Source organism: Diabrotica undecimpunctata, chromosome 7, assembly GCF_040954645.1.
Source record: "Diabrotica undecimpunctata isolate CICGRU chromosome 7, icDiaUnde3, whole genome shotgun sequence".
Taxonomy (NCBI): domain Eukaryota; kingdom Metazoa; phylum Arthropoda; class Insecta; order Coleoptera; family Chrysomelidae; genus Diabrotica; species Diabrotica undecimpunctata.
Window position 1 is genome coordinate 53,125,547 of NC_092809.1, and position 26,313 is coordinate 53,151,859.

Sequence of the window (26,313 nt, forward strand, 5' to 3'; positions counted from 1 at the left end):
TTGCACTTATGCACTTATTCAATCACCTTCCTTTTTCGTCCCTTCATCATTGTCACGCAAACATAATTATTATAAACATATAATAATATTTTCCTTCCATACTCATTATCACACAACATTATTAACTTACATCGGCACGTCATTGCTTAAATGTAAGATCATACAATAAATTTTTGTAATCACTTTCTTAACTAATAACGCATATTTTGACTAAAACATAAAAAATAGTAGATGCCCTTGAGATGTATGGACACAGACGAATGCTGAGAAACAGACGAATGCTGAGAAACAGACGAATGCTGAAATTTCCATCGATACAAAAATTACCAACGATGAAGTACTTCGGGGCATGAGTAAGCAAAATAATTTACGAAGCATGATCACAGGAAAATTCAGTACATGGGTCATGTGATGAAAGGTAAAAGATATGACTTACTCCAAATCATATTGATACTGTAAAAATAAAGTACCAGGCAAAAGATCGGTAGGAAGACGCCAGAACTCATGGCTGAAAGACCCGAGGAGATGATTTGACCGTTTATCTGTAGAAGTCTTTCGTGCAGCAGTTTTCAAAGATACGAGACATGATTGGCGATCCACATACAAAGCATGTGGATCACCAACCTTCCAAAGAAAACGGCGCAATAAGCAGAAGAACTATAACTTAACACAAAGAAAGATAATGATGATAATGTTAATTATGTAAAACAAAACATTAAAAAATATATAGAATTCTTGTGGCAATGAATCGTTTCCGATAATCATTTAATATTTTATAATTACGTAAAATATTCTATTGTTTTAGTATTTAATATTTAAAAATGCAACAAATGTTCGACAATAATATGAAAATATATCTGTAGATAAAGTAATTTACTGTAGACTGTCATAAAATTACAAACATTTGCATCATTATTTAAGATATATTTTTCTGTATAGAGTTTTTGAGCACACTGTATATTACATAGTGCACATCTAATTTCTGCTGAGTACATTACATTAATTAACATGACCTTAAATATCGACCAAAGGTACGGGGTGCGCCTTCAAAAGAAAAGACGGTTTAAACATTTAAACGAAAAGTGGGGGTTTGGTATAAAAGGTAATAAATATGATGTACAATAACTACTGTTTTTGGTTGTTGTGAACTGCGTTTTTGTTTTTTCAAAAAATGATATTTGTAAGTACGTTTTATATTTTCAAATAAAATAAATCATACAGCACTGAACATTTTGTAAGTAGCGTTTAATAGTTTTATAAATGAAGTACATGCATTTCATAATTTTTTATTAACTTATTACGATTTTTACAGTTCCTGTGTATTTTTATTTCCAGATTTAGTATTTTAATTAAACACAAATACAGCATCAAATACTGATTGTTATTTAACTCAAAAATTGGTGTTATAAAGAGGACTTATGCACTCATTTATTAGAGGACTTATTTATTACATTTTTTTTAATTATCAAACACTTATTTATGTTTTACTACCACTATAAAAAGTGTAATTGGGAGTTTGTTTACCTTCCATTAGTTTTATACAATTTGATTTTTAAAAAATTACTTTATCTTAATATTGTTCTTCTTTTAGAAATATTAATGTTTTTCTCAATAAATATAAGGTATGCCATATTCAACGAATAAAATTATTGTATGTTTTGCTTAAGTTTTCGTTCCATCACTTTTATGCTCTTCCCACTGATCGACTTCCTAATATGGGACCATCTCTTATCATCTTTGCGACTATATTTGTTTTCATTCTGCTTCTATGAACGTTATATTGCTTTAATGCGTTTTGTGAATTCTGCCTTTTATTTCATTACCTATATTTTCATTCCTCAATATAGTTTCATTTAGGCATCCTGCGGTTCTGTTTTATCTTCTACTTCTGTATTAAGATTTTTGTAGCTTGTCAGTGGGATGTCCAGGTATTTAAACTCTATCCACTTTTGTTGTTATAACCATGCATTATTTTTTGTGAAACTATTATGTTACATTTTCTGGCGGGTCTGTTAAATTAGGCAAGCATTTTTGCTAAATCATCTTCACAGTGAGAGATTATTATTTCATTGTCTATATAGCAGATTATTTTAAGTTGTCTTTTCTGATTTGGTATCCATTTTTTTAATATTTTAGATTATTTCATCAATGATCAAGTTGAACAATAGATGGCTCAGGAATCCACTTGTCTAATTCCATGGCCAGCTTCAATTGGGTCAGTTAGTTCTTCTGCTACTTTTACTTTTATTGTGTTTTTCTGCTAGATGTTTTTTATTGTTTTAATTATTTTATTTATTGTATTCTAATGATTTTTCCTGTATTTGCCTCAATATAAATATAGCGTCGATGTATGATCTTCCCAATCTAAAACCTTGTTGTTCTGCTTGAATTAAATATGCCGTAAAAACGCTAAATTTAAACTTGTACATTACAAATGATATAAAACATTTAAAACTGCCATTTTTCAATTACACAAGTACGTTTTTCCAAACAAAACTACTTTAGCTACAAAGTTCATCCAATGCCGTCTTTGTGGAAGTATATTTATTACTTGCAATCGTTTGACGGATATGTTTTAAATATTGGACATTGGACATTCTTATCAAAAGATATCGAATTTTTACCGTCGAATTGATATAAATTTTATTTAAAATCGATTTAGAGCGCGTAGGCCGTAAGCGATATTTTTGATAGAACGGTTTATTTTACACAAAAAGTGCTAATTATCATTTTTGTGCAAACTTTTAGTAGGACCATTTTTATTTTAAATATTTTTTTGCGACGTATATATTATTGATAAATCGATTTTTTTGTTCTTTTCTCCTCTTCCTACGAGCGGTGGTAGTTTTAGGAGGAAGCCGAGGGGTAACTTTTTGCAGCATATTTTTTTGGTCTCAAAATTAACATTCTCCAAAAAATTCAGCTCGTTCGTATGATTTTTAGAGGTTTAGTTTAACACTGATATTTGGTAATGTGTTTTTAAGATGGCTCTATTCCAGTAAGTTAAACAAAAAGAAGAAAATTACCTTATTGGAAGCCGAGAAAATACACTTTTTTTACATATACCGATTTTGATATTTGAAAATTCAATTTGCTTCAACCTATTTTTTTTGCATTTTTCACCCGCAGTACTGATGGTTTTTTAGTATTCTAAAATATGTTCTAAATATCTTGAAGATATAAAAAAAAATTTTTTCGGGAAGAGCTCCGAAAGAAAAAGGTAATGGTTTAAAGATTATCATCCTATTGTTTACAACTTCGTCGAAAATGTCGGTTTACTTTGACCGGTTGTATCTTAGGCAACCCTTGTCGTAATTTACCTTTTTTTCTTTTAAAAGAAGAGTCTTGCGAAGTCTTTTCTAACGCCGTTTTTTTAAATTTAATTCAAGCTCACAGTTACCAAGATATTCTATTTGTTTATAACCCAAAAAATTATTTTACATTGTTTTATATTCAATGTTTTATGGTCTAGTATTTTGTTGTGCAAGATTTTTAAAAATATCAGTTAAAAAAATTTTGATTTCAAATTTAATATGCAAAATCTATTTAATTTAATTAAATAAGATTTGATGGGATATTTTATTATGTTAAAAAGATTTCCTGGACGAATTATGAAGGTTTTAAGTTCAACTTAAGTTGTTCAAAAGAAAGGGCTTGTTCTCCTCTCTTTATTTGTATTTATTGGTATTATGCAGCAAGGGCAATACAAAAAAGCATTTTTAGCAAGCCGTATCGTATAGAAAATTTAATTGTGGCTATTTTATGTTTGATGGCTTTGCTCAAAATTGAACTCTTTTAAAGTTATGAGCGAGAAAACTCGAAGAAAATCGATGTTTTTAGTAATTTTTAAATGTTTTAATAATGTTTTTATTATTATTTTCGACCTATTTGAGAATAATGATAGATTAATTAATATTACTGAAGTTATCACCTACTTAGTTTTGCAAAAATTCGAATGACACCTCTCACATCCAAATTTAGTCGTTTTTTCACAGTCGTTTTTTTGTCGTCTCGCGCTTCTTTATTAATTGTTTAACGCAGTTTGAAGCATTTTTTCGTATATAGTATCTTATGTGATAATAAAACTGAAAATAAGTAAATATATAACACAGAAGGAATTATAAGAAGTGGTAGCAAAGCTCTCTGGTTTTGAGATTCGGTCAAACATTAGTTCCGGCAACAGTGACACAAACGTAAGTGAAAATGTTCAACGAAAACAAGGCCTTTAAAAATTTTACTGAGGATAGTTGTAGTTTCGATATAATTGATAAAAACTGTGACACCCCACAGGTATATAAATCAAAGTCAGAAAGAACCTACTTAGTCCACCGACCACGCCCTATGCGGCAAGTTGTACTATACATTTTTCGTGAGCAACCAAGGATTCGACAAAAAAGCAAAGTAGAAAATATATTGCCGTCGTTCCAAAAATTCTTTACTCTAGAGATACTGCAAAATCTTGTGCAGCATTTCAATGAATAAGCTAAGCGTACAAATGTGCCAAAAGCAGATGTTGATACCGAGATTTTCACTTTATCTGGTATTCGTCTTTTGATGGGAGATAATGATGACATCAAATTAGATTATCACTATATGTGATCTAAAAAATTCGGCAAATTATCGTATAATTGCCGATTAGTCGAAAGAGATTCCAAAAAATGACAATTATTTTAGATTTGACGATAAAACCACTATAACTGAGAAGAAACAGGCAGACAAATTTGCACCCTTACTTAAAATGTAGCTGCTGAGATATGAACAAAGACGTGTACCTATGCTTTATAGACTACGCAAAAGCATCCGATAACGTAAAGCACGAAAAGATAATTGAAGTTCTCCATAAGATCTGAGTCGACTACAGAGACATTCGAACAATAGCGAGTCTCTATTGGGGTCAAACAGCTAAAGTGAAAGTAGGATCTACATTGACCAATAAAATTGGGATCAAGAAAGGGGTACGACAGGGCTGTATCTTGTCTCCTATTCTTTTTAATATATACTCAGAAGAAGTATTTAAGACAGCGCTGGAGAAAAGCACAGAAGGCATAGAGATAAATGGAGAAATAATTAATAACATAAGGTATGCTGATGACACTGTGATTTTAGCAAGTAGCATGGAGGAGCAACTGAGTTGCCTAATGAGTAAGATACAAAAAACAAGTGAACAATACGGACTCAGACTAAATATCACAAAAACCAAATGGATGTTAGTAAGCAAAACCCAACAACCACCACAGCAACTGATATTAGACAATGAAAGAATTGAACACGTGGATTCGTACATCTACTTGGGAACAACAGTTAACTCAAATTGGGATCAAGCGAAGGAAATACGTATAAGAGTAGAAAAGGCAAGAGCATCGTTCACTAGCATGAAGCAAATTTTCACCTCTAAAAGCCTCACCCTACCTCTCAAAATTCGACTTCTGAAATGTTATGTATTCCCGGTTTTGTTATATGGAATGGAGGCGTGGACAATGACCGCAACATTGATGAGAAAAGTAGAGGCCTTCGAAATGTGGGCTTACCGACGTATATTACGTATATCCTGGACTGAGCACGTGACCAACGAAGAGGTACTACGCCGGATAAGTAAAGAGAGAGAGGTAGGAATAAGTATAAAGAGAAGAAAGTTGGAATACTTGGGTCACGTTATGAGACACAATAAATATAGAGTACTAAAGCTGATCGTTCAAGGGAAAATAGACAGTAGAAGGGGTCCAGTAGGGAGAAGACACTCGTGGCTCCAAAACTTGCGGCAATGGTTCGGATTGTCATCTGCTGAACTATTCAGATCTGCCGTAAACAGTCAGAATAGTCATGTTGATTGCCAACGTTCGGAACGGACAAGGCACATGAAGAAGAAGACTTAAAATGTTTTTTGTGATTTGCTGAACGATACAGTTTTAAGATAGTTTACACGAAGTATGAATGTAGTAATAGACAAAATGTTTTCTTTATTTCGAGGCAGATGCCCGTTCTAAATCTTCATGAAAGAATAGCCTGGTAAATATAAAAACCACCTGTTATTCTTCTTTCTTATATAACACGTCAGAAGCCTACAAAGATACTTATCTTTCTATAAACATAGCACAATGTTGTAAGTGGCGAATACAAATTTGTTAAATATTGCAGGCATGAGTACATACTCTGTATCTATTCTAAATTTTTCAAACTGAAATGAAAATAGGAGCAATCGTCGTCGTTTGTTTCTGATAGAATTAGGACTTGCCCAATAATAGTCTAATAAAAGTTTGTTCCTGCAAGTGTTAATACCCATAATTTTGATAATTTTATCGCTTTTGATTTTCTTTATTTAAAAATGTTGGATTTATCTTCAGACTGTATCCATTTTAAACAAAAACTTAGAATTGACATGAAAAAGAGAAAGTCTAAGAGTCAGCTCTATCTTACTTAAGAAAAATTTGTAGTTAATCCATCAGTAGAATGTAGCAGGCTTTAATTACCAATAACAAAAAAGAAGTCAATAACAAGAACATACCAACAATAGCGGATTACATATCCAAACTTGCCAAAATTTCACCTTTGTTCGATTACAGTTACAGTGTGTTCCGAACAAATGTTCTTCATAAAAACGCTTTATAATGCATTTATGCAAATTAAATGAAACATATTATTGTGTATTTATTTAAGTTAACATTAATAGAAATCTTTAAATATTATTTCTACACGTATATAATAAAATATGTCTAGTGGCTGTAATGCCAGTGTACTCGGCAAAGTGATTCTAAAAAAAAACACACCTACCGCCTAAATATTTGATGTCGGTATCATGTGACGTCACGGGCTATGACGCCGATGACGTGCAACGGTTTGTAAATTAGATGGACTGTATAGTATACGTAAACACACATTACGAAAACAAATATAACAAAAAAGCATACACAACAGTCAGGATTTGATATTTCGAGGGTAAAAACACCATTTTTAGTTTTTTTTAGAAAAGCAGGTTTTTTTAACTTAGATTGATTAAAGTGTGATTTCTACATGAATTTAAGAAAGAAGTAAAAATCTACAATTATATGCGGTATAAACATATAAATATATACTAATTTAATATTGGGTTTATATCTTTTATATATTTATTTGTTCTAGTTGCTTTTGATCAGTTTCCTTGGAGGTACCTTTGCAGTGGCACCAAATTACTATCCGCAATATTCAACTCAGCCAAATTATTCAAATAAAGTAAATGTACCCATAGTTTCTGAATCGAACGAGATAAGTCCAGATGGAACTTTTGCTTATAGGTAAGGTTCAAACATATTTTAGTACACCTCGAACAAAATCATTGGTTTTCCGTAAAATTATTACAGATATATCATCTACAATTTATACACAATACATATATTATATTATATTATATTATATTATATTATATTATACAGAAATTTGAAGGATTTAAAAGATATATGAGAGATAGCTGATGAAAAATCCGTGACGATGTACATCTGATTTTGCTTTGTCTTTGTTTTAAACAATATCCAAAGGTGAAAAAGTAATTTTTTTGCCTATAAAACGTTTTTTATGCAGTTTAGAGAAATATGGTTTAAATAGAAACGGTTGATATTAAAAGGTTCTTGAATTCGCGAGTTTATAAATTTAATTACATAAATAATTTAACAAGATTGAAAAAACTTCTTCTTCAAGTGCCATCTTCGTTCCGAAGGTTGGCGATCATCAGGGCTATAAGTATTTTCGAAATTGCTGACCGAAACAATTCGTTGTTGCTACAGCTATACCATTCCCGTAGATTCTTTAGCCAGGAGTTTCGTCTTCTTCCTATGGACCTTTTTCCTGCTATTTTCCCTTGCATAATTATTCAAGGCGGTTCATATCTTTCGCCTCTTGTAATGTGTCCCAAGTATTGCAGTTTTCGTTTTTTGATCGTAAATATGACTTCCTTTTCTTTATTCATTCTTCTCAACACCTCCACATTTGTGACTCTCTCGGTCTCATGGACCGATACATCCACAGTTCAAATGCCTCTAATTTTTTGGTATCAATCTTTTTCAACGTCCATGACTCCATTCCGTAGAACAGCACAGAAAGTATGTAACATCTCATCAGGCGAAGTTTCATTTCAAGGCTCAAATCTCTTCCGCAGAACACTCTCTTCATTTTAGTGAATATGGATGTGGCTTTTTCTATTCTTATTTTGATTTCTGCTGAGCTATCGTTGTCTTCATTTATAAAAGTGCCTAAATATTTGTATTTGCTAACTCGATCGATAATTTCATTGTGTAAATATAAATTTTGGACATTTTGTGTTGATTTCGATATTACCATAAATTTAGTTTTCTTTATGTTCAAAGATAGTCCATATTCTTCGCTTCAGTCTGCTATCTTATTCACCAATGTCTGTAGCTCTTCAAGTGTTTCTGCAATCAGAACGGTGTCGTCGGCAAATCTCAGATTGTTTAATCTAACACAATTTATTTTAATACCTACGGATTGCTCAGAGAGTGTTCTATTCATTACGTCTTCGGAATAGAGATTAAACAGGGTTGGTGACAGTATACACCCTTATCTCACACCTTGCTTTATTTCAACATTTTCAGTGGTATTATTCTCTACTCTCACTACTGCTTTCTGATTGTAGTACATATTTGCTAATAGTCGGATGTCTCGTTTATCTAAATTATTTTCTGTCAGGAGTCTGATTAGGTGATCATGCCGCACTTTATCAAAGGCCTTGTTGTAATCTATGAAACACATGAATACATCTTGATTTATGTCAAGACATCTTTGAGACATAACGTTCAGTACAAACAACGCCTCTCTTGTTCCAAGTCCATTTCGGAATCCAAACTGGGTATTATTGATGTCCATTTACAGTTTTCTGTGTACTCTACAGTGTATAATTTTTAGGAATATTTTCAGTACATGGCTCATCAGACTGATTGTACGGTAATCACTACCTTATTTGGCATTTATCTTTTTTGGTATAATAACAAAGGTGGATAAAAGCCATTCTTGTGGTATCTTTCCGGATGTATAAATGCTATTGAAAAGTTCAACTAAAATGTGAATCGAGTCTTTTTCTATTAGTTTAAGGATTTCCGTTGGTATTTCATCTGGACCTGGGACTCTACCATTTTTCATTCTTTTTAGTGCGTACATTACTTCCTCTTCCGTTATTTCTGGACTTTCGTCTCCTTGTATGTTACTTCGCTCAGATTGTTGTCTACCATCTGCAAATATAGCTTCAATATAGTTTTTCCATGTCTTCAACTGTTCTTCTAGTTCTGTTATTATGTTTCCGTTGACATTATACAGGGTATTTGGCTGCTTACGTTTTTGTGTACCTGCAAGTTCTTTTACTTTTTTATGTACATTAAAAATATTATGTTTTGCCTGCAATTGTTCTATTTCTTCACATTTTCTTTTATAAAAATCTTATTTTGCTATTCTGATTTCTATTTTGATTTCTTTCTGTATTTGTTTATACCTTTGTTCGTTTTTTCCTTTCATTATTCTCCGATTGTCCATGAGAAGAAGGATTTTATCAGTCATCCACCTTTGCTTTATTCTTGGTTTTTTTTTAGTCAGAATTTTCTTCGCAGGACCTGTTATCGCCATTTTTACGTTTTGCCATTTTTTATCTATGTTGTTCGTTGGCTGAGATGTTTCTTTTTCATGAAGTATTTTCAAATTATTATTAATACATTTTTGCAGTTTCTCCTTTACCTCCAGGTTACATAAATGACTGACTTATATCTGATTTGTTCTTCTTTTCTGCTCCAATCTTTTTAGTTTAATACTCATTTGCGCTATTAGAGGGTTATGTTCTGAAAAGACATCTGCGCCTGGGTAAGCTTTAACGGATTTTAAGGAGTTTCTATATCGTTCGTTTATTAGTAAACACGGTATTTTAAAACACTACATTTTATTAAATTTGTTATTAAAAACCAGTTTGAAAAGGGACTGACTTTTTAGCTTATAGAGAGTTAGAATAACTTTGACATTTTTGATGTTAGGTATATGCTTGTAAGTAAGCTCAATAAAAATCTGGTGAAAAAAACAGACTTAAAAAAACCAATATCTGTGACCAATAGAAAAAAAGGCAGAATTTTTTTTCTAAAAATCATATTTTTATTGTTTAATAGCATTAAGAGCTGAGCATCTATTTTATAGATGGTATATACCAAGAAGAAGTAAAAAGGTGTAACCCGTTAAAATGATGGTACTCGTAAAAAAACCCCTAAGAAAAAGTGGAAGGGTGAACTTTAAAAATATTATTAGTTAATATTTAATAGCTACCTATCTTTATTAAATAAAATTATAATAAAATGACTTATTTCGTTGAAAGAAAAAATGATAAAATTAAATAAATGAATAAAATGCATTTTAATAATTTATAATTTTTATTGTATAATTATATAAATAACATACACTTTGAGTAGTTATATTACATCGTTATAACGTTTTGCATAATGACTCATGTCGTTATGCGAAAAAACCAAGTTATTATCATTTATATATAAGTAAAAAATAATATTTTTTTTAATCATATCGTTCAATTGTTTATGTATTTCAATTTTAAAACTCTCAAAATAAAGATATTTTATGATCTACAGCTTTTATTTTAAACATTTTTCTCTACAACGTATAAAAAACTGTTTATATCCAAAAAAACTATGTTTTTCACTTTCAATTTCACACAAAATTGTTAAAAAAAAAACGGGTGTGGCAGTCCAGTGAGACTGCCGGTAGAAGTTATACTTCTATACACGCGTTCGCCGTTAAAAATTTATATAGGAGTCAATCTGCACAATCATTACATATGTAATGCTATAGGTAAGGGAGAGCAGAAAGAGAAAAATAATTAGTTATATAGGTATATGGTGCATCGTTTGCTGTATATAAACATTTGACCTGTAATAGGAGTATAGTAAATAAAGGATTGTATCAATATTTTAATGAAAATATATATTTTTATTTTTATATATGTATAAAAGGAGTTGAATGCAAAAAAAAATAGACACACTCTGCAGTAAAATTCATTGTTTATTTTGTTATTAATATAAAAATTACAATAGAATAAATACACTGCAACATAATTCAATAATGTAATACAATATAAATTAAAATATATAATATTCATAAGTATTTAAAACTGCCAATATATATAACTTACTTTACGAAGACAAAAATAAAAAACCAACAACTCGGATTATGTTGTAAATTTTCATTTTATTTTAAAATTTATGTTTTTTGCGTATATTACATATATTTAATAAGATTAACGTGAGGTTTTTAAATATTTCAAAAATAAAAAAGGAAATTCATGATTGGGATTCGAACTCACAACCACCAGCGTATGAACCAAACACGTAAAGGATTTGCCAATTAGACATGACACTAACGGATTTCAAAATTGACAGTTCTCAGTAAAACAGTGAGTATTTTGAAATACAAAAGCCTAAAATAATTATAAACGTTTAATTTTAAATAATACAAAACATGTAACATAAATAAAAAAACGGGTTTGGCAGTCCAGTGGGACTGCCGGTGGAAGTTACACTTCTATACACGCATTCGCCGTTACAAATTTATTTGGGAGTCAATCTGCACAATCATTACATATGTAATTCTATAGGTAAGACATAGCAGAAAGAGAAACAGCATTAATAACAACTTACTAACAATGAAGGATTGAATCAATATTTTGATTAAAATGTATATTTTTATTTTCATATATGTATGAAAAGAGTTGAATGCAAAAATTTTTTTACACATACTCTGCAGTAAAATTCATTGTTTATTTTGTTATTAATATAATAATACAATACAAATTAAACTGCAATATTCATAAGTATTTAAAAATGACAATAATATACATAAAAAATACACTACAATACAGTGCAACATAATTCCATATAATAATACAATACAAATTAAAATGCAATATCCATAAGAATTTAAAAATGACAATAATGTAATAATATTAATAAAAAAGTCCTCCCCGAATGGGAATCGGACCCCGGTCTCTCGCGTGACAGGCGGGGATACTGACTACTATACTACCGAGGACATAACACAAATGTATTTCAAAATTGACAGTTCTGGATCATACAGTGATTTATTGAGATTATTATTTTGACATACAAAAGACTAATATAATTATGAACATTTAATAAATAATACAAAATATATCACATAAATAATAATATTAATAAATATTTTATTATATATATATATATATATATATATATATATATATATATATCTTTATATAATATAAATAATATTAAATTATATATACAAAAGGAACATTTTTATATTCGAGAGAGGAAGAGAGAGAAAATATATCTTCTGTCTCTCTCTTACTCATTATCTTACATATGTAATGATTTCACAGATTCACTCCCATACAAATTTCCAAAGTGGAGCGCGCGTATAGAAGTATAACTTCAATATTAATACATATTATATTATATATAATATATATATATATATATATATATATATATATATATATATATATATATATATATATATATATATTGTGACGATTGGGGTTTATAGAAAATAATTTATAAGTTATATACTACATAATATTAGATATAAAAAAGTATTTGATTATTTTAAATAAGTTATATACTAGAGAATTTAATAAAAATATATTTATGTGAGGGCATTTTTAATAAATTAGCATATAATAATTGTAAAAAGTTGTATTTTAGTAATTTTAATGTTGTAAATAGATTTAAGTGAGCCATGTGCTTAGGCAACCAACTATACAGTGGATTGACAGATAGAAATTAATCATAATACGAATATAAGTGGGGTTATAATAATAATGTTGGTTTGAGGTGTTTAATTTATATATATTTGATGATTTAAATGTTTATTCTGATCTGAAAAGCCTAAATGTCAACAAAATTATCAATGGAACATTAACGAATTCTTCAGAGTGCAGAGTGTGACCATTGTTTACAGTCGAACATTCTCGAAATAATGATTATGGCGGTGGATCGAACAGATATTTTTTTCGAGAACATCTATATAGAAGTGATAGAACAAATTGGAACATGATTTCTTACCAGATGGTTCTGGAAGATTGAAAAGATATAAATACCCGTGATTTGGATTCAAGATGGCAGTTTTTAGTTAGAAGTCAAGCAGTTTATTATGAAAGTTAGTAGAAGATAGACACAATTAATTAGTGAAGTCAATTGTTCACAGTTTTAGTAAATCAGTCAAGCAGTTTTATAAGAAATATGAAAGTTAGTTGGAGATAGTCCAATTGTTTAATATAGTGAGTTAAATGAAGATTAAAAATTATGCATATAATTTAATTCACATTTATAATTATACACAAATAATTATTGAAGATTAAAAAAAGTATATTGGAAGAAATTAAATTATATTATGGTTGGAGATTAGTATAAATCAACTTATAATAAGTGGATATTGGTATATTGAAAAGAAGAATAAATATAAATGCTGTTTGCTGGTTTGGTTGGTGGTGTATAAATGCTGGTGAAGAAAACTATATCTTAAATTGGTAGAAGCTGATAATTGGAAAAAGTAATTTCACAAAAAACAAGGATAACTGAAGTACGAAGACATTCAGTGGTGATTAGAATCTATATAGTAGAAAACAGTTCATTTAGGCATTCAGTGAAAGAAAGGTACAAAATTTTGTTAATATAATTTAGTTAGTGTCATAACAATTTCAATTTTGAAGATAGTTTGTTTAAATTTTAGATTGTCTATAGAATTTAATTAATTTTATAAGAATATCAGTTTAAAGATAGTTTATTTTAAATTTACATTGGCTAGGTTAGATATATATGTGTGTTTCATAATAGTTATAATAAAGATAATTTAAAAAAGTACTTACAAGCTAATTCTTTGAGAACCGCGATAAAAACCCTATATATTATATTATTAAAAATACTCATTGCTCATCATTCAAACAAAAAACACATCATAAAAATTTGGCACCCAACGCGGTGGCTCTCTATTTAAAAGAATTAGTTTGGGAAGATAAGTGCTCTCATATAATTAAATTAATTATCAGTAGAAAGGAAAAATTATAGAATTTATTTTTAATTATATTTGAACAAGTAAAGTCTCAAAATGTCTCAAGGAAAGAAAGGTACAAGAAGCAAAAAGAATGAAGAAGATGTGGAAGTAGAAACACAACCTATACAAGAGGAGAGTTTAGTTCAAGTTCCACAAGATACTGCAGAAATGAATCCAGAAAGAGAGGAAAATGTCAATATGGCAGCTTTGATGTCATTAATGATGCAGATGAACAAGACAATAGAAGAGAATACGAAAAAAATGGAAGAGAATTCAAAAGAAATCAAAGAAGACATAAAAAAATTGGAAGAGAATTCAAAAGAAGTCAAAGAAGACATAAAAAAATTGGAAGAGAATTCAAAACAAGTCAAAGAAGACATAAAAAAATTGGAAGAGAATTCAAAACAAGTCAAAGAAGACATGAAAAAAATGGAACAGAAATTAGAAGAGAATTATAGAAAATTAGAAAAGAAAATAGAAGATAATAATAATAAAATTGTAAAACAAATAGAAAAACAAATGGATAAAAAACTTGAAGCTGCAGAGAAAAAAGTAGCAAATGAAATAAAAATTATACGGAATGACTACAAGAAAAGGATAGAAAATGAGAGGAGAGAAGTAAAGAGGATTATTCAAGATAATAAGATAGATATAGAACAGAAAATAGAGTTACAGAAATGTAACTTAGAAGTAAAAATTAACGAAGACAGGAGAAACACAGAAGAAAAATTAGACGATATACAACAAAATATCCAAATAAATAATAATCAAATAAGAAATGTGGAACAGAGAATAGATGATATTTCACAAATGAGAGACATAGGGAGACCTTACTTAAATTTAACAAATGAGACTGGGATTAAATTCTCTGGTAATATAAAAAATTTGCATCCTAGAGTATACATAAATAGTTTAAAACATAAATTAAGATTTGTGAATAATATTAATGATATTAAAGATTATATTAGAATGACATTAAATGACAATGCAGCAATTTGGTTTGCTAGTATTGAGAATGATTTAGATAATTTTCAAACATTTGAAAATAAATTTTTAAATTATTATTGGGGTGAATTAGAGCAAGCCAAGTTTAGAGAAATTCTATATTTTGGAAAGTATAATCAAAATTTAAAATCAAATATGGTAGATTATGCATTGAAATTGATAACAGTTGCAAAATATTTAGAACCACCACTTAGAGAGGATGAAACAGTCTTAAATGTATCTAGACATTTTGATGCTGATGTTGTGCAAACCGTAACTGTACAAAATATTCAAACAATAGATAGTTTTATTAATTTTATTTAAAGAATACAAAGAGGCAATATGACAAGTAATAATAACAATAGAAAAAACAATAATAACTTTCAATATAACAAAAATGATAATCAACAATATAGACAATCATATAACAATAATACTAGGTATGGTAATAATTTACAAAATTTTAATAATAATAACAGTAATCAAATTAGACAAAATTGTAATAACAATACTAGTTATAATAGACAAAATTTTAATAATAATACTAATTATAATAGACAACATTTTAATAACAGTACTAATAATAATAGACAAGATTTTAACAATAGAAGAAATACAGAGCGACCTAACTATAACAGACAGGTAAATTGTGTTCGAAGGAATAGAAGCTGCGAAGACAGGGAACGAAATAGTACAAGGCAAGAAAATGTGAGTAGAAGTCATAGTAGGGAAGGACATAGGACATCAGATCCAAGTGGTCAGATACAATCTGACAATTCTAATAATCAAAATTTTGTGCAGTAAACTTTCTGAATTACAAGTTAGGCCATTGCTATTATGAAAAACCTTCTGAATTTATTTCTTTAGATGAAGAGAAAATTATTGAATCTATTAATTTAATTTATATAAATGCTTTGGCCAAAAATAAAATGATTAAGATTATGATAGATACTGGTTCAGAAAGTACTTTAGTCTCGGAGAATTTTATTTTTAATACATTAAAATTATCAGATATAATAAAGATTCCAAAAATTAAAATTGTTGGTGCAAATAATAAGTTGGGTGAAATTGATAAACTAGCCAATTTTAAAATTAATATTCTTAATAAAGAAATTAATATGCAAGGATTTATTGTCAAGGATTTATGTGTTGATATATTAATGGGAAATGATGAATTGGAAAAGAAGAAAGTAAAGATAGATTTTGAAGAAAAAATGGTAACTTTGGAAGGGCAAATAATTAAATTTATGCAGAAAGATGAGGTAGAAGAAGGAATAAGAGTTGATAGGATATTATTAAAAGAAAATAATGATGTTTATGAAGAAGAAATGTATTTTGATGATAGGGAAATGTCCCAAAAGAATGTAAAGAATAGTTATTGTAGTTAATATTTAAGGAATGGAAATTTTAAGCAGATGGATGCCTACGAGGCGGAGTGCGTAAAATTGGAAGCAAGGAATAATAAGTACATAATGAAGAATAATTTTATTTGTAAAGAAGAAGATATAATGAAAGTTTTAAATTGCCCTGAAGAATATAAATCAAGTCATTTCCATATTGCAGCAACACAAGGGACTTGTCAATAAAGAAAATAGAATTGCACAAAATTATATCCATAGTATAAAAGTTAAAGAAGAAAAAGATTTTAAAACAAAATCATACCCAATACCATATAAATACAGAGAAGAAGTAAACAAAACAATTAATAATATGTTAGAAGATGGGATCATTGAGAAGGCAGACACACGTTTTATTAACCCCATAGTAGTAGTACGAAAAAGATCAGGTGAAATCAGGTTATGTTTGGATGCAAGGAATATTAACAAGATTACTGAAAAGCAATTTGAAGCACCAATGAGTATAGATGGAATATTAGGAAGAATTACAGGAATGTCATTTTTCACTAAAATCGATTTACAGCATAGTTTCTGGTTAATACCTCTAGAAAGAAAAAGTAGACAGTATACAGGATTTCAGATAGATGGAGTAGTATATCAATTCAAAGTAGTACCATTTGGACTTCAATCATCTTGCAGTGCTCTATGTAGATGTCTTCATGATATTTTGGATCAATATGAACATTTTGTAATTCACTACATTGATGATATATTAATTTTTTCTAAAACGGCTGAAGATCATGAGAAACACCTAAAAATTATAATAAATAGATTAGACAAAGTTGGACTAAAAATAAATCAAGAAAAATGTACATTTTTTCAAAAAGAAGTCATATATCTAGGTTATAAACTTAACACTAAGGGAATCGAAATGGATCCAGAACGGACACAAGTCATTCAGGAATATAAAACACCACACAATTTAAGAACTTTAAGAGGATTTATTGGAATAATTAATTATTATAAAAGGATGATACCAGATCTAAGTATAAAAGAACTTCCATTACTTGAACTACTGAGAAAAGGTGTAAAATGGAGATTGGATCAGAGAAGAGAACTAGCATTCCAAGAGATTAAGAACATTTTTCTGTCAAATTTGAAAATATACTATCCTGACTACACACAGCCATTCATATTAAGAACAGATGCATCCATAGAGAGATTATCAGGGGTATTATTACAAATACATGATGGGGTCGAATACCCAATACAATTCATTTCAAGAATTACAAAGCCACATGAAAAGGGTTACTCAGTTTCAGAATTAGAACTAGCAAGTATAATACACTGTGTCACAAAATTAAGATTTTATTTGTTGGGTAATGAATTTACAATAGAAACAGATCACCAAGCTTTAACGTCTATATTAAATAACAAATATGGAAACAGTAGAATACATCGGTGGAGTCTAATACTTAGTGAATACTGCTTTGAAATCAAATACATTTCTGGAAAATCCAATATAGTGGCAGATGCTTTATCAAGGTTAGAAAATACACCACAAAAAGGGCAGCGAACAATAAAAATTGGATTAAATCAATTAGTAGAAAGTACTGGATTATATTCTAAAGAAGAAATTATAAGAGATCAGATCAATTTGAGTGAAAAACAAAAAGTCCTTAGGAAAGATGGGGTATATTATAAAATAATAAATGGCATAGAAGTATATGTAATAACTAGAACTTTAGCAAAGAAAATATTGAAAAATTTACATAACAATTATATGCATATTGGTTCAAGAAAGCTATGGATGCTATTTAGGGACAATTATTTTGCAAAGAATGACATAAGTATAGCAAAGGAAATTACTACCCAATGCCCAATATGTCAACTAAACAAAGAAAAGAATTTCAAAAACCAGAACACATATAAATCTAATGTTGTATATGAAAAACTAAATACAGTTTCCATGGATTTTATTTCAAATTTAGTTCTCAGTCCAACAGGAAAAAAGCATATACTAGTGATAGTTGATTTATATACAAAATTTATTAAACTATATCCCTGCTCTAGAACAAATGTTAAAACATTAAAATTATATATTAATCAATTTTTCGAAGAAATAGGACCATTTAGAAATTGCATAATAGATAATGCTACATATTTTAACAACCAAAAATTTCGGACATTTTGTGAGAAAAAGGGAATCAACATTCATTTTACAAGTATCAGACATCCTCAGGCAAATCCTGCAGAAAGATATATTAAAGAAGTTATAAAATATTTAAGGATACTGTGCCAAAATCAACACGAAACTTGGCAGCAACATATACCACAAGTAGAGTATTTTTTAAATAATACACATAATTTGAATACAGAGGAAGTACCAGAATATTTAATGTTTGGCCATATAGGAAACAGAAAGTGGATTAGTGAATATAATCAGGATATGTTAGAACAAGTAATGCAGAAAGTGAATAACCGAATTAGGAGGAAAGCTGAAAAATATATCAGAAGACAAAATCGAAATATAAAAAAACCAATCACATTTCAAAAAGGAGACCAAGTGTTAATTCGTTCACTTAGAAAAAGTAATGTTAAAGAAAATCGTTGTAAGAAATTACAACCAATGCTTGAAGGTCCATATACAATTGAAAATCAGAATGGACTAAATAGTTATGTGTTAATAGATGCAGAGAACAGACTAAGAGGCATATTTCATATCAACGACATTTTTCAATATCATGAAGAGATTGAATAACATTTTCTATACCTTTAACACAAATATAATAACACTAATAACTTACTGATATATCCATTTTATTCAATAGACTTGATTTGTTAAATGGTAGATGGTAGATTTCATTATTTTGAATCAATTTGACATCATACTTGTTGAATTTTGTATATATGGAAATTAATTTGTACCCTAAAAATCATAATTTGGGGTTAGACACAAAATTGATACTATAATTGCTATAAAAATGTCTTTCTAATATAATAAAGTAAAAAAAAAAAAACTTACCAATTTATATTGATGAAAGTTATTTTGAATGGAAATAATTCCTAGATTTTGTCTATAAACAAACAGAATACCATATCGATTATATTTTAATTAAGGTTATATTTTATTCTCTGATATCGCATCCATTGCCCCATTTGACATGACAGTTTGACCATAGAATAGCCGAACTGTGCTCCGTTGTTCTCTGCTTTGATATAGACAGCGAACAGGGATGTATTTAACACATTTTAAATAAAAAAAAAAAAATTGATTTATTAAATTTAATAAGGTATGAGAAAATTAATATTTAAAAAAATAATAAGTAAATTATTTATTTTAAATATTATTTTTGGGGTATTGTGACGATTGGGGTTTATAGAAAATAATTTATAAGTTATATACTACATAATATTAGATATAAAAAAGTATTTGATTATTTTAAATAAGTTATATACTAGAGAATTTAATAAAAATATATTTATGTGAGGGCATTTTTAATAAATTAGCATATAATAATTGTAAAAAGTTGTATTTTAGTAATTTTAATGTTGTAAATAGATTTAAGTGAGCCATGTGCTTAGGCAACCAACTATACAGTGGATTGACAGATAGAAATTAATCATAATACGAATATAAGTGGGGTTATAATAATAATGTTGGTTTGAGGTGTTTAATTTATATATATTTGATGATTTAAATGTTTATTCTGATCTGAAAAGCCTAAATGTCAACAAAATTATCAATGGAACATTAACGAATTCTTCAGAGTGCAGAGTGTGACCATTGTTTACAGTCGAACATTCTCGAAATAATGATTATGGCGGTGGATCGAACAGATATTTTTTTCGAGAACATCTATATAGAAGTGATAGAACAAATTGGAACATGATTTCTTACCAGATGGTTCTGGAAGATTGAAAAGATATAAATACCCGTGATTTGGATTCAAGATGGCAGTTTTTAGTTAGAAGTCAAGCAGTTTATTATGAAAGTTAGTAGAAGATAGACACAATTAATTAGTGAAGTCAATTGTTCACAGTTTTAGTAAATCAGTCAAGCAGTTTTATAAGAAATATGAAAGTTAGTTGGAGATAGTCCAATTGTTTAATATAGTGAGTTAAATGAAGATTAAAAATTATGCATATAATTTAATGCACATTTATAATTATACACAAATAATTATTGAAGATTAAAAAAAGTATATTGGAAGAAATTAAATTATATTATGGTTGGAGATTAGTATAAATCAACTTATAATAAGTGGATATTGGTATATTGAAAAGAAGAATAAATATAAATGCTGTTTGCTGGTTTGGTTGGTGGTGTATAAATGCTGGTGAAGAAAACTATATCTTAAATTGGTAGAAGCTGATAATTGGAAAAAGTAATTTCACAAAAAACAAGGATAACTGAAGTACGAAGACATTTAGTGGTGATTAGAATCTATATAGTAGAAAACAGTTCATTTAGGCATTCAGTGAAAGAAAGGTACAAAATTTTGTTAATATAATTTAGTTAGTGTCATAACAATTTCAATTTTGAAGATAGTTTGTTTAAATTTTAGATTGTCTATAGAATTTAATTAATTTTATAAGAATATCAGTTTAAAGATAGTTTATTTTAAATTTACATTGACTAGGTTAGATATATATGTGTGTTTCATAATAGTTATAATAAAGATAATTTAAAAAAGTACTTACAAGCTAATTCTTTGAGAACCGCGATAAAAACCCTATATATTATATTATTAAAAATACTCATTGCTCATCATTCAAACAAAAAACACATCATAAATATATATATATATATATATATATATATATATATATATATATATATATATATATATATATATATATATAATATATATAATATTTAATATATATACAAAAGAGCATTTTTATTCTCGAGAGACTAAGAGAGAGAAAATATATCTTCTGCCTCTCTCTTACTCATTATCTTACATGTGTAATGGTTTCACAGATTCACTGTCATGCAAATTTCCAGCGCCGACCGTGCGTGTAGAAGTATAACTTCTACAAAAAACAAAAACCAAATCAGCTGTACGTCTTCACGGATTGTTCATCAGCTACCCGTTATATTACTTTTAAAATCTTCAAATATCTGTAAAAGATTGTTTTAGCTTTTTTTCTTCATTAACTAGAGTATAGATTAGTTAATCAGATAATAATGACTCTAAGAACACGAAATTGTTTTAGCCAAGCTTTTTCTCTCTTCTTCTCAAGCACTTTCTATTTAATTATCTTTTTCATTTCTTTTTCTTGTTCGGTCACTTGTTTCTATCATCTTCGATATTAAAAAAAAGGTTTATCTATAAAAAATTTAAAGAAACAAATAATGGAAGAATGACTAGTTTGGATGGCTTAAATAAGGAGTATTAGAAGTATTGGTGTATGGAATTCAGTCTAATAATTAACTTCACCTACAATGTTGTTAGTTTGCTTGACGTTGCCCCATCGACATTTCTTTTCCATTAGTTTTTTGGCCTTCTTCTTCTTAACGGGATACCAGCAGAAATTATTTATAGAATATATAATTCAAAGAATTTTCAGAAAACTAGAACAAGATATTAGTCACACTCAGTTTGGCTTCAGAATCGAAATGGATACAATTTTATGTACCTTTTATGTACAATTTTATGTACCTTTTACGTACGATATTTACCTTTTATGCATGGATGTTAACCAACCTCTTTATATCTGTTTTCTTGATTACCACAAGGCATTTGACAAAGTCCTACGTAATCACCTTCTACAGCTAGTTCAAGATAAAAATCTGCACATGAAAGATACAAGAATAATAATAGACCTTTACTTTAATTAAGTTGCATCTGTAAGGGTAAACCATCAGAAAACATAGAAAAACAACGAGGGGCAAGGCAGAGATGTGTACTTTCTGCGCTGCTCTTTAACCTATATTCAGAAGAGATACTTCAGAGAGCACTGTAGGAAACATCAGGTGGAATTAAAGTCAACAACAATTAAAGATTCTGATGAATAAGATTATATGTAGTAGCGAACAGGCCGGACTTTAAATTTCAGAAAGGCGAAATTCATGACCATAACAAAAACACAACAACAAGTGTCATAATGGATAAGGGATTAACTCGTTTAAAAGACAAACAGATATACATGATTGGGAACAAACGATTATAACCTTAAACGCTAAAAAGGATATAATGTAACAGAATAGAAGCGTTTGAGATGTGGGCTTGTAACGTAAATTATCTGGATGGGAATTGGGCCATGGAAAGAGAAGAAGAAAATCCAGGTGCAAGTTCACCTTGCAAACCGGCGCTCAGGTGTTTCAAAGAATACAACGGTGGGCTTTGAAATTAAAATTAAAATTTAAAATTAAAATGTAACAATGAACATGACAGAATTTGGTACCAAACTAAGGGGAAAATAAGGGGCACCACCTAGCCCTTTGTCGAGGGACGGGGAAAACTCAACACTTGACCTATGAGATAATTGTCTTAAGAAGGATAAAAAATAGGCCAAACCTTTAAAAAACCAATAAGTATACAAAGTCTTAAAAAAAACAAGCATAGTTACCTTATATTTCTATATTCGTATCAGATTCATCTTCTTATTAGTTACTAGAAGAAAGGAAGATTATAGGAAAAAATTAAACAAATAATGGCTACAAATAACAATTTTTATTTCTCAAAAGTTTAAAACACGTAAAAGTTATTATACAATGTCTACACATTAGTAACGTAGATATAAATTAAACAAGGAAAGAAGCAAAAAAACCAAAATGTAATTTTAGTCAAATCGGGTAATGACCAATATTTCTAAAATTAGATGGAATACCTTTTTACTGGACAAAGCTGAAAGGTGAATTTAAATAGCAAAATTTAGCAAAAATACTTTGACATTGACCCAGTTATAGCATAATTATCATGATATTAACAGTATTATAACTTACTATATACAATAATGCCTACAAATTAGCTGAACAAAAAGGTATTACTGAACATATAAACTTTTAAGTTATCCAAAAATTCTAGATTATTACGGAATACCAAAAAAATTGACCTTGAGTTTACCCTAAACCTTGCACTGCACTGCATTAAATACATGTTATGTAAAATCAGGTATGTTTCTTTGGTTTACTAGGCAGAAAAAATTCTGCTATTGTATCTCCAAACATTTTGAAAATTTTTAAATTAAATTGAAAGATTTTCATAGGACTTGGCTTACTTTTTTCCAGCCGGCACTGACTCTAAATTTTCAGCTTAATTAAATTCATCGCTTAATTTTATTTTTATTTAGCTGTTTCGTATCTCTTGAAACAAGACATAATATTATGTACTTATATTTTAGTTGTACTTAGTGTAATATGGATTTTCCCATTCTTTTTTACGAGCTACGTGCCCAACTGTGACAAAAACTAAAAACAGGCCAACGAGACTTTCTCGTCTTTTACGGCTGCTCTTAAGTCCTCACTTTAAAATCATGCTCTTGTCCTTAAAAGATTCTTGTTTACTTCCTGCGTAAATACCTAGAGATCAATTGAAAGAGCAATTTGTTTATTATAAATAGACTCCAAAATGTTTAAATTATCAATCTCAGAGAGTCAAAAAGATTTAGATTCTTCTCGGTTTTGATGATATATATATATATATATATATATATATATATATATATATATATATATATATATATATATATATATATATCTTCATTTGTTCTTATAGAAGAATTTTAAAAATAGGTTGCATTGATAAGGCTACGAAAAACGTCGTTTCAAAGAAAATGAAAAGGGAAAAGAAGATACTAAATACCCTTCAAATAAGAAAATTGCAGTATCTGGGTCATGTCATGAGACGTGAGAGATATGCGGTGCTACAGATTATTATAAAGAGTAAGATACTGGGCAGTAGTGGCATAGGCCGACAACATAAATGCTGGGTAAACAATTTGAGATAATGTTACAACTGTAACTCTGCTAAGCTCTGTAGAGCAGCAGTATTAAAGGTAAAGATTGCCGTGAAGATAGTCAACTTTTTAAAGGAGACGGCATTTAAAAAGAATAAGCAGGCTGTTTGGTTTTCTAGATGCTGCTGTCGCTTAATACAATCTCTAGGTTGTTTTAATATTGCTTTCCTCAGAAGATGTACATTTTACTCATTTAATTACTAAGGTAATTAAAAGTTTCCCTCTATCCTATGGCGCTGCAACCCAAGTGAGGCCCTGGTATCTCCAGCCCCCGCCTCCAAGCGTACCTTTCCTTGGCTGCTCTCTATGAGTGTTCTTCACTCAACATCTCTAGCATCGGTTCTGAGTTCATCTATCCACCTCTTTCTTAGTCTTCTTATTGCCCGACGTGCCACCATAGTTTTACCAGAGAAAAACCCAACACAGTGTGTGTGTCTCTGTTATTCTAGGGTTTTACTAAGCGTTTTAGTAGGTGGTCTATTAGGATCATTTAAAAGATTGTGTGCCTTTAATTACGTATCTCCCATTTAAATATTGTGTGTTTTGTTTCCTATTAAAAGATATTTAGTCTTTGTATGTATTTATAGTAATGCCACATTTGGTATATTCTTCAGTTAGTTTTCGAAGCATATAATTAATATTTACTTTATTATCTGCGAGAATTACCTGGTAGTCCGTCTGGTAATTTTATTATTTCAAACATATAAATAAAATTATGCCAGTCATAATATAATGGCTCAGGAACTTGCATAACAAAACAAAATTAACTATACCTAAAGAAGTGTTTTAAGCGCAATCTACTGAGAAAAATATATGACCTGTCAGTTGATAGGATAACCGGAAAATATTAGTCAATTTTTGTTCTAATTTCTGGAAACCGAAAAATAGAACAAATGAAAACTGGAAATCTTGTAAAACTAACCAAACAATATTGTAGCTGACACTTGAAGTGTGAAGTGTATATACCTTATAAATGAAAAATGATTATAAAATGTTATTTAATTATTAGATTTTAGAGCGTAAGAATTTTACTTGTCTTTAGTTCTAAACGTGAACTTTGAATATCTTTGTAGTGCATTGGATTTAGACTGAATGTGGAGGATTTAGACTGAGTGTGGAGGAGATTGGCGCGTACAATGATCAACGAGATAAAAGTCCAAAAACTGAGATGGCAGGATATGTGCAAGGCCAATAGATAACAGTTCATTAAACAGATATGAATTAAAAACTCGATCGGCAGGAGACCCATAGGCAGACCTAGACTCAGATGGTGAGATAGTATTCTAAAAGAATTTCATGTCATGGGAGTAGACAACTGACGAGAAGATATAAATCACCGAAGTAGTATAAGGCAAGATGTACAGGCAGCGAAGACATATCAAGGGTTGTGAAGCTAAATAGAAAGAGAAGGAGAGAGAGTGAACATAAAAGATTATCACATGTGCTGGTTGTATTTAATGTTAAACGAAATTGTAATTAATTTTTATCCTAAATATATTTGATAAATTTAGTTTGTAGTGCCATTCATTTTTATATTATATCATTTTATGTTTAGAACTCATATCGATATGCTTTTTTAGTTATAGCACAGGAGATGGTCAAAACGTTCAGGCCCAAGGTTATCTTAAAAACGCTGGAAATAAAGACACCGAAGCCGAAGTTATACAAGGCTCTTATTCCTACACATCACCGGAAGGCACAATTATAACAGTCAACTATATAGCCGACGAGTTTGGATTTAGAGCTGAAGGAGCTCACTTGCCCACTCCACCTCCAATTCCAGAAGCTATTCAAAGATCCTTAGAGTTAATTGCTCAAGCCCAAGGCAGATCTGGAACCGTGCCAACGAGTTATCCAGAACAACGGTCGTATAAGTCGAATTACAGAAGCCAGTATAACAGACCATATAAATATTAAATGTTAAATATTTTGTTTCGAGCAAGAATTTTGAAATAAATTAATTTAAATC

At 29.3% G+C, this 26,313-nt stretch overlaps 1 protein-coding gene across 1 annotated transcript; it reads left to right on the plus strand.

Moving 5' to 3' along the window:
* Positions 1-1,126: 1,126 nt before the first annotated feature.
* LOC140446747 (endocuticle structural glycoprotein SgAbd-2-like) lies at positions 1,127-26,277 on the plus strand. Its single transcript, XM_072539338.1, has 3 exons — positions 1,127-1,180; positions 7,117-7,268; positions 25,925-26,277. The coding sequence occupies exons 1-3, from the start codon at positions 1,172-1,174 to the stop codon at positions 26,259-26,261; spliced, it is 498 nt and encodes a 165-aa protein (XP_072395439.1). The 5' UTR covers positions 1,127-1,171; the 3' UTR covers positions 26,262-26,277.
* The last annotated feature ends 36 nt before the right edge of the window (positions 26,278-26,313 follow it).